This window comes from Cinclus cinclus, chromosome 26, assembly GCF_963662255.1.
Source record: "Cinclus cinclus chromosome 26, bCinCin1.1, whole genome shotgun sequence".
NCBI lineage: Eukaryota > Metazoa > Chordata > Aves > Passeriformes > Cinclidae > Cinclus > Cinclus cinclus.
The window spans coordinates 6565149-6579323 of record NC_085071.1 but is presented as its reverse complement, the minus strand read 5'-3'; the positions used below and the strand labels follow the sequence as shown (position 1 = coordinate 6579323).

The following is a 14175-nucleotide window of genomic DNA, read 5'->3' as shown; positions in this document are numbered from 1 at the left end:
CCCAAAAACCACAGAGCAGCAACTGGCTCCTCACCTCCAAGGCATCATCGTACATCTTTTTAGCTTCTGAGTCCTTCTTGTCTGACATCAGCCAGGATTTGATGAGATATTCATAAAAGCTGTCCCCGAGCCCCCCGATGGAGACGTGGTCTGTGGTGGGAAGGCCAGAAAAGAGCTTCAGGTTCATGATGTACAGTGAGCAGCTGCTTTACAAAAGGGAAACAATCACGTCCTATTTAATGCCCTTGTTCTCTCCTTCCTCTTCCCAGCTTCCTGGGGAGAGCTTGCAGCATAGCTTTTCAGAAAAGAAGAAAGGTGGAGAGTGCAATCAGGAGAAAAATGTTCTGTCATTTTCCAGAGCATTAGTATCCCTTAGCAGAACCATTCAGAGGCCTTATTTTACAAGTTATTTATACTGCAACGTGAAGATGCTTCCTGTTTATGGAGCCATCATCATAAATCCACCCTCATAAAGCAAAAGCAGTGGTGGGTATTGATAATTTCCATCTTGATGGAGCTCCTGGGAGCTGTCTCCCTGCCTCAGGAAAGGAAGGAGAGGTGTTGGATCCCACAGAGCTGTGGAGGCACCCCTGGGTTATGCCATTTGTAGTCCTGGGGAAGGCTGGGTCTTGCTGGCACATTAAAATGATGAAGTCAAGTACAGGGATGTGCACTGCATCTTTTCCTCTGCAGAAATCACATTTCTGAGGCTGTCTGCTCAGAGCACCCCCTGCTCTGGCCTTGCAATGTGAAATGGGCCTGAGAGCTGCAGGTTTGTGCCTGGGGGGAGCTGCTGGATGAATTTACAGCTTCCAGCTGTACCACAGGGGCAACAGCAGCATTCTCACTCTTCAAAGCAGTCAAACACTCCCATTTTTAGGAGAGCAAGACAAATTATCCTCCCTGTGGACTGAACCATCCCTGTTAATTAATAATGTCCAGCTAAGCACACACAGCAGGTGTTCAGAGCTGCTCAGATTTTTGTTTCCCTTCTCCCTGTACACAGATAAAGTCCCGAGGTTTATTCCAAATGCTGAATCCTCCCAGCAGCAGCAACCAACAGCCACGCACCATTTTCCTGACCTGAAGAGCAAACATCCCTGACACACTGTGTCCAATGATCCAGGGAATAATCCCTAGCAAAACAATGAGATTAAACACCCCGCTTCCGTGCGAGGAGAGGGGGCAGAGGATTTGCAAACACAGCCTGCCTTTAAAGAGCAGCTCTGTGATCCTCAGTGTGTCATTCATAAACTCACCAAAGCTGCAGCCCTGCTACAGAATTGTTTTCCATATGGCAGCAGCCCTGGCAGCGTTTGCCTCCCAGGCACTCTGCATAAATCAATCCCTGCCTTCAGCAGGGGCCTGGGCTTTCATTTCCCAGAGGAAATGCACTCACAGAGGTGCATCTTCATTTACAAGAGCTGCTCATTTAGCCAGGTCAAAGATACACCTTTTAAGAAAATCACAGCAATTTCAAGGAAAACAGCTTCCCGCAAAGAGCTTTAATGACAGGAGAGAAAATGAGAGCTTGGCCCTGCAGATGCCTCCTGCACTGGTCCTCATCTGTTTGTCCCCAGCAGCACTGGAGATGCAGAAGGGGCTGAATATAGGGGCTGAGTGCCTGGGATATGGAGTCAGATCCCAAGGTCATATCCTGAGCAACTGCCACAAACAGCCTGTGAAATTCTGTCTGGAGTCAGGGAATGTCCAGGCCTTTGACAGAAATCTGCCTGTCCCAACACAAGCAATCAGAGGCTGCTTTTAATGAAAAGCACCAACAGGCCCCTCTTTACAGCAGCAAGTTCAGTGAGATCTGCAGACAGAAAACAGAATTAAACTCGTGGCAAAAGAGATGAGGGCTTCCTCACAGCACCAAGGGACAGCTCTGGTTTAACAGGAAACTGTGACCATCCCACACACTTTGCTGCCAGTTAAAGGTCAGGGATTGCTCACAGCCAGAGCTCTGTCCCTGCCTGTTGCCACCAGAGCCATGAAAGCAGCAGTAGGAAAGGTCTGGAGTGATCTAGCCCAGTAAAAAGTGCAACAAAGCATGGGGACAGCAGGTAATGCAAGGACTCAGAGCAACCTGCCTAGATAATAATTGTCACCCACTGACAGGTTCAAACCAGGCTCTGCAGAAAGAGACTTTTCTTTGACAACATCCAATCCAGCAGCCAAAACAAGCAGATCAATAACAGAGCAGAAAGTGGAGGTCAGAGATCAGGGCACAGCTGCAGAAGTGGCATCTCCTGCTCTTACCACAGGGCACACTTCTGCTCCTGGGTGGCCTGAGAGGCAATGTCTCTTCCCTGTGTGTCACCTTGTCCTGGATGCTTCCAGAACTCCCCTTTCCTGGTTATTGCTCCCCTTGCATCTCCCTCATGCCACATCTCCAGTGCTGGGCTCCCAACAGGAGAGAACGTTCTGATCTCATCCATCCTTCCTTCCCCAAGTGCTCTCTGCACAGGTACCATGGTAACAGCAACATGAACGCACAGGAGAATTCAACCCTGGATCCAAGGGGGATCCAAGGCTCCTCCAAGCCCTCTGCCTCTCCAGGTGGTCCCTGACATGCTGGAATCTCAGGGTGCTGCCCGTGCAGATCAGTGCTGGCTGCAGGATCCCACGGGGCTCTGCTGATTCCCAGTCCCTGTGGGATGGAGCCTGTGCCACGAGCCCCCTGTGCAGGGGAAGCCCTGACCCCCTCTGGAGTTGGAACTCTCAGCTGGACACAGGCTGGGGGGTGAGTGCACAACTCCTGCACTGCACCCTGCAAAGCCTGGCTTATCTCCTGTAGCACAGCCTGCCTGGCAGCACTGCTGCTGCTTCCCGGGGAAGGGGGGAAGCCTGGAATGCTGCAGGCAGGAGGGGAGCAGGCTGATACCTACGCTGCACCCAGCTCCCTGTCACCGGGCTCAGGAAGTTGGGGTAAAGGCCCTGAGGCTTCTCCACTCTGCTGAGCACCCTGCGGATGTTCATCACCTGTGAGAGAGAGAGAGAGAGATAAGGCTGGGCTTACACAGGAGAGGAGGCAAGGCTGGGCTTACACAGGAGAGGAGGCAAGGCTGGGCTTACACAGGAGAGGAGGCAAGGCTGGGTTTACACAGGAGAGGAGGCAAGGCTGGGCTTACACAGGAGAGGAGACAAGGCTGGGCTTACACAGGAGACGCTCTGCCTGGAACAATGTGTGTCCCTCAAAGCAGCTTCCTGAGGGATCTGCATCCACCTGAGGGCTCCACTCTGGCTGTGCCCTTCCCTGGCTAAAATCCACACAACACTCCAAAGCCCAGGCTGGGGGTTACTTGCCTTTTCTGCAAACACTGGGTTGCCAGAGAGCTCGGAGAGGTGCAGGAATTCCAGGTGCAAGGTCCCAAATTCTGCCAAGATGCTGCTTCCAGCAGATGCCCAGCCCCAGCTCCAGCTCATGCCACTGCAAGGAGAGGACAGGGAGCCCTCAGTGCCAGGACAACACAGCCAGAGCCTGGGGTGCTCCTGGCCAGGGCAGCTCTGCCTTTACCAAGTGCATGTGCTGCACCCCAGTGACATTAGGGGCATGGGAAGGACACAGATACAGATTTTCAGCAGCAGTTCCAGTGAGATGGAATGTGATTTTCCAGAGATTCTTTGGGACTGGGCTAACACACAGACAGCACAAACTGCATTTTTTTTTTTTTTGTGGGAGAGGAATCCCTCTTGAACAGTGCAGCTGAAAAAAAACAGCTTTGGAGGAGCTGCCATCATACCCTACACAGAGATTTTGGGATAAAAGATCCTTTTGGGATAAAATACCCCCAGCTCTGGGCCTCTCTGGGACCCTCCAGCCATGACAATGTCCTGGAGGATTTGAGGTTGGATAGAAGGACTCAGTCCCAGAGCAGCCTCTGTGGGTGCTGCCCCAGGGCCACCTCCGAGGTGTCCTGGCTCCAGTTTTGTTTCCTGGCACTTAATCCCGGGGAGGCGACAGCCCAGGGACAGGGAAGGGTGGGGGTGACACTAGATGGCGCCGGGAAGCTTGGCTGGGAGAGAAGGGTTTGTTGTTTACGGGAGGTTAAAACGAATGATCCTTCTGAGCACGAAAAGAAAAAAAACAAAACAAAACCAAGAAGTTTCCCTCGCTGTGATGGAGAGAAAAGCAGCACGGTGGGTCCCGAGGTGGTTGTTACCTCCGGACAGAAACAATACATCCACAGTGCTGGGGTGGCTCAGTCCCTGCCCTGTGAGTGCAGCCCCAAAGGGCACCCCAGGAGCCCGTCCTGGCCAGGTGAGCGTGGCTTTAATGTCCCACTGCACCAACCTGCTGAGCCGGGGAGCTGAGCAGCCCCACGGAGCTGCCACACCTTCAAAAGAGTCAATTCCTTTCATTTATTTATCACTGGAAGGAGGCTGGAGCAAACACAGCCTCACAAGCAGAGCTGCCCTCCCAGGTCAGCTCAGCTCAGCTCAACAGGGCTGCAGCAGCCAAGTTGGGGCTGGGTTTGTTGTCACAGCAGCTCTGTGGGGTCACAGAGATCACCACAGCCCATCCCAAAAATCAGCAGAGCAGGGGATGTGCTGCTGGGAGTCTGAGCCTGGGGTCAAACACAGCAAAGAGGGCTCTGGAGGAGACAGAGCAGAGCCCATGTGCACCGTGTGCCTGGGTTAGAGCAGCCTGCAGGGCCCCCCTGCAGGAAAACATTTCTTACTGGCTGGACAAACTGGGCCTTCACAGCTGCTCTGCTTTGGAACAGCTCAGAGGAAGCTACTGTTCAAAGGACCTTGGCCTCCAGGGGAAAAAGAACATGCCCCGAACCTCCTTTATCTCCCTGATAAGTGGGTCTGAAGTGTGGAATCATTGCCTTCCCTCATGGGGATCCAAAGCAGCAAAACGAAGTCAGGAGAGAGGCCAGGAGGGGATGCTGAGGGAGGATCTGGAGGTACAGAGGGTTTGGGGAGACGTGAAGGGAAGCAGGGCCAGGGCTACAGCCCAGGCAGAGATCCCAGAGCAGAACACGGAGAGCACAGAGCAGCAGCTGGAGCAGCAGGATGGGAACAAGGCTGTGTGAGACAGGACAGAGCCGGGGGGGAGCAGGAGGCCACAGGAAGATCATCAGCAGAGAGGGGACCCCGGAGGAAAAAGGTGCCAGCAAGAGATAAAGGCAGCTGGTAATGGAAGAGCTGGGGGCTGGCTGTGCTTGGGCCCTCGAAAATGAATGTGCAGAACTGACTCACTGCCAGGGGGGGTTTTGTTTTTAAATTTCTGAATGTCCTTCTTAACCCACCCCCCCAGAGCTGCCACCAACAGGGGCCCACACACGCTGCAGGGCTCTCCCCCTCTTGGGATGGTGAGCTCTCTCTGGAATTAGCACATCCTTGCAAAAGCAGAGCTGCAGAGAGAATTCCTTGTTGCAAAACTCTCCTGGGCTTTGTTTTGGCCCGGCTGTTTGGGTCAGTGTGGTCCCAAACCTCACTTGCCCACTGAGCAATTCCCTTCCCTGAGGGTTTCCAGCCCTTGGCTGCTCGTGGTGCTGCTGCAGCAGCTCAGGCTGTGGATGCAGCTCCCTCCATCCCTGCTCCTAAATCAATTCGCACTCCAGCTTCACAGCCCCAAAGCCAGAGCTCCAGGCAGCACTGGGGGCTCTGGGTATGGGCTGGGTGCTCTGGCGATTTTCTCTGCTCTCACTCAAGGTCATCAGCAAAACATTTTGGGAATGTCTGGGCAGACAGAGGCTGCTTCAATTGTCTTCACAAAGGGCAGGGGAGGGTTTGGCATTTCTGTGAAAGGTTAGTCCATGCAGAGCCTTTATCAGCCACAGAGGAAGCAGGATGTGTGTGCTGTAAAAAAGGACAATTACAGTGCTGCTGGTGGCTCCAATTTCCCCGGGATCAGGAGCACACATCAGACAACTGAGGGGTGACACTGATATTTGAGCAACAGCAGCATGAGCCAAGTATTTGGAAGTCTTTTGCTTTGCAGAGCCAAGGAGGAGATTTGGGCTAAGGGCTGGATAATGACTTTGAGAGTTTCACAAGAGGTGAGGATGAAAGGCTTTGTTAACCCACATTTGCTGCAGCTCTCACCCCTGCATTTGTTTGGAGGCATCAGAACCAGCAAATCCAAATCCCTGCCTGGCTGGGAGCAGGAGGGCAGCCCCCAACTCTGCCTCTGTTTGCTGCCAGACCTTCTGCAGGGATTTACTGAACTCAGCTGCCTCCCCTGGCCATGAGAACATCACCTACCTCAATTCTGGGGCTCTAGGGAGGGACAGAGCCTGGCTGAGGGCTGTGTGCTGTATTCTCTCCCCTTTTCCAGCACCAAAACTGTCAGCCAGTCCCATCTACTCCCTTGTCCAGTTTTTCCAAATTTTGTAATGCATTTCTCCTGGATAAATTCACATTAATCTAGCTGGGCACACTGCAAAAATTCACGCTACGAGCAGACTACAAAACCACCTTTCAAAGAAAATGAGAGTGAGGAAAATGCTCTTGCAGCAGGGAGCCCTGTCAGGAGGCAGAGGAAATAACTTTGGACAGCCCCAAATTAATAAAACACAGCTGTGTTTGACCTGAGTCACCTGCAATCTGTGCCAAGGTCTGAGCTGGCAAAGCAAATGACCTCGAGGAATCTGCTCTAGAGGGGGCAGCTCTGAGGAGCTGCTGCTGCTCCTGCTCCTTCCCAAACTCCCAGAACTAAAGGAAATGCTGCTGAGCCTTGTGCCTTGCCTGCCCAGGTTGATGACTCCACGTGGGATTCCAGTGGGGGTGTTGAAGGCTGGCAGAAGTTTCTCTCCAAGTTCCAGAGCTTTGCTCTTGAACACCTGTTAAAAGGGAGGATAAATATTTGATGAAAGAGTCACACAGGATTGTGTCACATCCCCTTTTCCAAACACACCATTATAAACCACTGCAAGTGCTGCATTTTAGAAACCCCTGCTCCAGGTGTGCTGTGCCCTGGCTCCCCTGCACAAAAAACCTGAGCCAAAAGTCTCACTGAACTTTGGCATCTCTATATCTCCTCTAAAATCTGCACTAAACCAGCACCCAGTCCCCTGCCAAAGCCTCAGCCTGGAGCAGAGCAGCTCACAACAGCCCCCTGTGATCTGAGCTGGTCTAGAGTGCTCTCCAAATTCTTCCCATTCCCAGCATGGCAGAGAACACGAGGAGCTGAAATGACTGAGTTAAAATCAGAAGAAATCTTTCTAGGCTGGAGCACTGTTAGATTTACAACGTGGGCTTGCCCAGCTCATGTCATCTCCTGCTGTAAAAACCAAGATTTCCAAGGAACCATCTTCTCCTTGCAACATTTTGCCAAGAAGGATTTGTGGTTTCATGGCTAAGCTGCTCTTTTTCCATTGGCAATGCCTCAGTTTTGGGCTTTCCAGTCAAATTGCAGCTTATGGTGGCTTGCACCACAAAGGAAGCACAATTATTTGGGGCCAAACTGATACAAGCACTAATCTTCACTACAGAGATTAGTCCTGATCAAGAGAAGCCTCTAAGTGACTTAGGAGATCAAGCACAAGCCTTTTACCTCTAGCCCTGTGGTGGTGGCTCTCAGAAAGCAGAAATCTGTTGCTCTAAAAATACAGCACTGAGGAAACCTGAGCTCTTTTGTGGGCTCCCAGACCTTTGATAGTCCCCTAAGGAAAGGGGGTTGGTTCAGAAGGGAAAGCAGGAGACAGGGACTGGGTTTTGCCTTTCAGCCCAGTGGCACTGACTGGTAAGTGACAGGCACTGCCCCGGCTGCTGATGGCACTTCAGGAGGTCACTGCTGCACTTTGATGGTTTAATGTGGTTTCTTTTTTGCTTTGTTGATCTGAAACCTGTTGAAGTTGTCACAGACAGACTCTGAGCTGGGGCACTGAGTCTTTGAGAGTCTTCTCTGGAGGGAAGTCACAGAGGGAAGTCATTCCTGGAACTCATTTAAAATGCAGCTGAAGTAAGAAAGCTGCTCCTGGATCAATGGTGTCACTATGCAGGAGCCATCCCACCCTCTGTGCTGGGGCAGCACCAGAGCTGAGCTCTCATTTAGGGCCAGTCCTCACAAAACTCCCCCTGAACCAGAGTTTCTGCTCACCAAAGACTCCCAAAGGCAAAGGAATAATCTCCTCCTCTCCCTCCAGCCAGCTGTAAAACTCCAGCCAGGCACATTATCCAGCAGATCATGGCATTATTCCCCAGGCTGTGGCAGGCTGAGCAGGAGGAGGGCAGTGGGAACGAGACCCTCCTGCTTCACCCAGGGCCCCAGGGGGATGCAGCATCCACCACAGGGCTCTGACACCCAGGCTCAGATCCCAGGGCACTTGATCTCAGCAATCCCTGATCCAGAGGGGTGTTCAGCCGAGTGTGGAGCACCTGCCCCTCCTCAGCCCCAGGCAGGATCCGGGATGATGTCTGATGAAATCTCAGCCGACTTGGAAGAGAGAGGAACAAGCACAAAGACAAAGATCCTCTGCAAATGGCATTTCCCCGGGGAGCAGTGTGTCCAACTGCAAACAGTGTCTTGCTAGAATTGCCCACAGGAGGAAAGATCTCTGGCAAATGAGCCGTGCACGGTGAGTGCAAGGTAATTATTCGAGGCTTAATTAAAGGAACATTAGTGGCATTTCCATATTCACAAAAAGGATGGGTTTATGTTGTTCTGGGGGGGGTGATGTGATGCTCAGAGCTGCTGCAGAGCCCTCTCAGCCCTCCTGGGAACAAACCTCCTCTCCAGTCAGGTAGTAGGTGGCCAGGAGCCCTCCGATGTAGCGGATGTTCACCTCGAACAGGGAAGCTTCTCCATTCTGCAGAGACACAAACACAGCCCTGAGTGCAGCACAGGAGCAGAGCCCCCAGCTCTGTGCCCATCTCACTGCACTCTGTTTGCTCTGCAGCCTGGAGGGAAGAGAAACACCCCAAGTGCCCCGTTCATCACCTGTGACAGCACCTGGGTCAGGCAGGGCACATCACACAATCAGTCACAGAACCTGCTGAGCTGGAGGGACCCTCCAGGATCATCCAGCCCAGCCCCTGGCCCTGCAAGTCACCCCAACGATCCCACCCTGTGCATCCCTGGCAGCATTGTCCAAACCCTCCTGGAGCTGTCAGGGCTCTGCCCATTCCCTGGGGAGCCTGGGCAGTGCCCAGCACCCTCTGGGGGAAGAACCTTTGCCCAAAATCCAGCCTAAACTTCCCCTGACACAACTTCAGGCAGATCACAGCACGTAGTTTCCAGCAGGGCTTGAGGGTCTTGCAGTCCCTGTCCTGCCTTTCTGGACTGTGAGAGCTCCCTGTACAGAGGCAATATTGAATGAATTTCCCCCTTGCCTCCCTGTGCTGTGCTCCCTGACTCCACAGATCAATCCAGAGCATTCACTCTTGTCTTTACAGATCAATCTATTCTGCAGGCCAAGATTAAAAGCTTTTATGAAATCCAGATAAATTATCTCCCAGTTGATTTTGTCCCTTGTTTATCGATTCAGTAACAGACTGAGACCATTCACCAGATTTATCAGATGTGGGCAGCCTTTTATGAATCCATGAATGCCAGTGGTGCCCTCCCAAATGATGCTTCTCTATAAAGGCAGCTGCAGGCATTGTTCCCGTGGGAGAACCATTCCTCACAACAACTAGACTGGCATTAAACAAATAAAAGTTTAAGCTGCACTTTGGTTTTAACATTCTCTGTGTGTGCCACTGATGAGATCCCATCAGCTGGGGATGAGGAATGCAGGAGGAGCTGGCTCCAGAGCAGGGACAGAACCCTTCACTGCCAGCACTGCTGTGCTGCACCCAGAGCCCCAACACAGCCCCACGTGCCAGGAAAGCTCCAACAGCCCCAGGAAGAAACACCTCTGGCCATTTTTAGAGGTGATGCCCTTCCTTGCAAATCCTGGCTCCCTCTGTGCTCCCCCTCTGCTGCTGAGGTGTCACACAAGTCCCAGCAGTGACACCAGCAAAGGGCCCAGACAAGGGGAGCTGGGTTTGCAACCTTAATCTAATTTAATAAGGCAATCTCCTCTTATCACAGGCAGACATTTACCTGAGATGAAACAGAACTTGTTCTTTGATGAGCAACATTTCCTTGGAGTATCTAATAACGAGTGTCTGTCTCCATAACCCAGACCAAAACACAAAACCATTAAACACTGAACCTTATTTTCAGCCAGACACAGTCAGGCTGCTCTGGTGGTCCCTGCTGGAACCAGCAGAAGATTGGGGTAAATTACTGGACTCTTCCCTTTGGCCTTAGAAAGAAAATAATCAGCTGAGTGTTTTTTTGCCCCACAGAGCTCATGTTTCCCTCCGCAGAGGGCTCCCGGGGAGGATTGTGATGGGGACTGGCAGCTGAGGTGACACAGGCAGGCGGTTCCCAGCAGCTGACTCACCACGTTCAAGTCAAAGCTCTTCTCCACCCACTGCTTGGCTTCCTGGAATTCCTCCTCGAGCTCCATGATATACAGGGTATCCAAGGCATCGATCACAGTTGCTCCTCGAAGGCCTCCTGCAAAAACACAACAGAGGATGAAGGCACAGCTCTGAATCAGCCTGGGGGGCTGGCACAGGCAGCAGCTCCCAGTCCCAGTGCTGGGGTGTCAGAGGGGCTCCAGTCTGGAACCATCCCCACTCACCCAGGGCTCCAGTCTGGAACCATCCCCACTCACCCAGGGCTCCAGTCTGGAACCATCCCCACTCACCCAGGGCTCCAGTCTGGAACCAGCCCCACTCATCCAGGGCTCCAGTCTGGAACCATCCCCACTCATCCAGGGCTCCAGTCTGGAACCAGCCCCACTCACCCAGGGCTCCAGTCTGGAACCATCCCCACTCATCCAGGGCTCCAGTCTGGAACCATCCCCACTCATCCAGGGCTCCAGTCTGGAACCATCCCCACTCATCCAGGGCTCCAGTCTGGAACCATCCCCACTCATCCAGGGCTCCAGTCTGGAACCATCCCCACTCATCCAGGGCTCCAGTCTGGAACCAGCCCCACTCACCCAGGGCTCCAGTCTGGAACCATCCCCACTCATCCAGGGCTCCAGTCTGGAACCATCCCCACTCATCCAGGGCTCCAGTCTGGAACCATCCCCACTCATCCAGGGCTCCAGTCTGGAACCATCCCCACTCATCCAGGGCTCCAGTCTGGAACCATCCCCACTCATCCAGGGCTCCAGTCTGGAACCAGCCCCACTCACCCAGGGCTCCAGTCTGGAACCATCCCCACTCATCCAGGGCTCCAGTCTGGAACCATCCCCACTCATCCAGGGCTCCAGTCTGGAACCAGCCCCACTCATCCAGGGCTCCAGTCTGGAACCATCCCCACTCACCCAGGGCTCCAGTCTGGAACCAGCCCCACTCACCCAGGGCTCCAGTCTGGAACCAGCCCCACTCACCCAGGGCTCCAGTCTGGAACCAGCCCCACTCATCCCTCTGGGATGTGACACAGACATGAGGCTGTCTCTGCAGCACCACACACACTCTGCTCAGCTGAGCCACTCTCCCACCCAGCCCTGGCAGACTTCTGGGAATCTCTGCCAGCAGAGACACTTGGATGAGGTTCAGGTTTTGCTCCTGCAGCAGAAGCTCCTCGTACCAAGCCTGTCCCCATCACCTCCCTCTCCACAAAGACTCACTGCTGTGCCCAGGGATTATTTCTGTTTGGCTCAGGTCAGTTCCTCCTCCTCACTCACAGACTTCCCTGCCCTCCCAAATTCCCCCAGCCTTTCTCTGCACACTCATATGGGTTTGGCACTTTGGTGAATACTTCAATTCCAGTTCAGCTTCAAAGAGGAAAACCCAGGTGGATGGGGAGAGGGAGGCAAAGGTGAATTGTGTGCCATGAACCTTTGGTCTGCTCTCACCAGGGACAGAGGGACTGTGTCTGATGTGCAGCATCCCTGCAGCCCAGAGAAGTGCTCAGATCACCCATTCCAGGCTCATTCCTTTCCTCTCCCCTAGGGAAGGATCCTGCCTTATTTTGTTGATGCTACAAGATTGCAGTTTTGACACTTTCCAGCCAGCCAGCACATCATTGCTTTAATAAAAACCCAAGCAGGACTTTACTGCTCAACTACAGATTGCTGCCTTTGGGATGCTGTCTGCATCAAAAGCAGGGGCTGTGGGAGAGGAGGAAGAAACAGCCTCCAGAAATCCATTTATTCCCACAGGCTGGGAAATGATCACCTAACTGGAGCCATCTCGGGGAGCAATGGGTGGATGGAGTCAAACAGGCACTGGATCAACTGGTAGGCTCTAAAAATCAGCTGGGCTGGAGTGGGCCTGGAATGTTTGCCAAAAGCACTGAGCATGAAAAACAACAGCATGGCAGGCAGTGCTGCTTTTATCAGCCCTAATGACTCTTCAATATTAATGATGATGTGACTTTTATACACTTTCCTGGTAGCGAGGACAGGCGTGACAGGGAGGCAGGGAAAGCATTTTAGAGAGGAAAGAAGGGCAGTGGCACCTGAGGCACAGCCTGGTACTGTGATATTCTGAGAGGAAAATCACACCACTGGGCTCAGCTTAATTTGATGGTATCATCAACAAAAGCTTTTCAAAATCTGCAGAGAGACAACGAGGGAAGTTGGGTTTGCTCAAGCTAAATGGAGACACAGTGACAACAAACTCACCATTCTCTGGGATGATTAATTGAAGTGAGAAATATTGCAGAACTGACAGAGCCTTTTATGGTTTTTAGCAAGGCAGGCCTTTAGCTCGGTGTGCTGCTCTGGGGACACGCTCAGCTCTCCTGCCTGTGTTTGACAAAGTAAAAGGCAAACCTCGCTCTCCTGCTGCTCTGTGACACCTTAAACATTTGTTTTAAACATTCCCTCACCCTCTGCATCACAAGAACCTCGGGCTGTGTGTTTTGTACCAGGGGCTGGCCCGTGTTTCCTTTCTTCTGCACCAGCTTTGAAGCAGCTGCAGAAGCTCAGAGTCCTTCCAGCAGAGCCAGGAGGGGCCGTGTCAGCTCCATCTCAGAGAGGGGTCAAAAGGCAGCACAGGGCAAAGCTGGACCTGTCTGTCTGTCCGTCCCTCTATGCCAGGACAGAGGACACCCAGAGAGCCCCTGACCCCCCAGCCTGGGATTTCTTTGCTAGAGGAGCATCTTCCCTCCCTCCTGCTCAGGCTTGGCTTCACCAGAGCTCCATGGAGCTCCAGGGGCAGCTGTCAGGGTTTGGTGTGTGCACATCCCAGCACAAACACACCCACCTGGAGCGTGCTGCCACCTCCTGCCACCTCCTGCCAGCTTTGTCACACAGTCAGCACCTCCCCACACCTGCACGTTGGGGTGGGAGGGGTGCAATCAAAGGGGAGGCAGCTCCAAACCCTCTCTGTCACTTCTGTCTCTTGCTGACACCCTCATCTCGAAATTGCTGGTTGTGTTTGTTCTGAGGGAGTTTCAAAACAGGAACCAAGAAACCTGCAGGAGAATCTAGCCTTGATAGAAACCCCCCTGGAAGCACCCGGAGCTGGGAGCAGCTTTAAGCAGGAGCCCACACCTGAGAGCCTGCCTTGTCTCCACAAACCAAAGTGTGCCATGAAAAACCCCTCCTGATCCTGCCCCAAACTGCCTGGAGCAGGGATCCCTTCACCAGGGACAGCCAGAGTCCCTTTGCTGATCCCAAAAGGCCAGGTGAGACTTTAGGATCCACAGCAGCTCCTCAGTGCCCTGGGAGAGAAGAGCCACAGAATCCCAGGAGAGCTGAGCTGGAAGGGACCCAGCAGGATGATGCAGTCCCCTCACTGGGACCAGTGAGGAGAACAGGGAGGAATGCAGAGTCTGGGGGCACTTCTGACAAAGTGTCCAGCAGCTCTGGGGCCAGGGCTGTGCCCTGGGAGATGATCAGGGCAGGAGAAGCTGCAGCTGATGGAGCACACAAAGGTTCATCTCTCCCAGAGCTGAAGGAGGGCTGTGCCACCCCGGATTTGCTCTTTTGTGCAGCAGAAGAATGGAGAGAGGAGTGTGGGCAACAAGGCTGCTCTGTTCCTGCTCCCACCCAGCCCAGGAGCTGTGCTGGGAGCCACAGAGAGCACTAATGAACATTAACTTAATTAACAGAACGCTGGGGAAAGGTGCTGGGTGGAGAGGAGCTGGCAGTGGTGGCTGTGAGGGGTTTTTGCCTTGTTTTGTTTCTTCTCAATTTTTTTTCTGTTTTTTTTTTTTATTTTATTTGTTGGGTTTTTGTTTTGTTTTTGGGGTTTTTTCGGGGA

At 53.0% G+C, this 14175-nt stretch overlaps 1 protein-coding gene across 1 annotated transcript in view; it reads right to left on the bottom strand.

The window, feature by feature from the left end:
- Positions 1-14175, bottom strand: part of MAN1C1 (mannosidase alpha class 1C member 1) — a 52664-nt gene that overhangs the window by 4021 nt on the left and 34468 nt on the right. The window contains exons 4-9 of the mRNA XM_062509292.1: positions 10350-10465; positions 8685-8765; positions 6703-6797; positions 3310-3433; positions 2892-2985; positions 35-150 (exon numbers count right to left, since the gene is read on the bottom strand). Coding sequence (XP_062365276.1) covers positions 35-150; positions 2892-2985; positions 3310-3433; positions 6703-6797; positions 8685-8765; positions 10350-10465 — 626 coding nt within the window. The remainder of the gene's footprint in view (positions 1-34; positions 151-2891; positions 2986-3309; positions 3434-6702; positions 6798-8684; positions 8766-10349; positions 10466-14175) is intronic.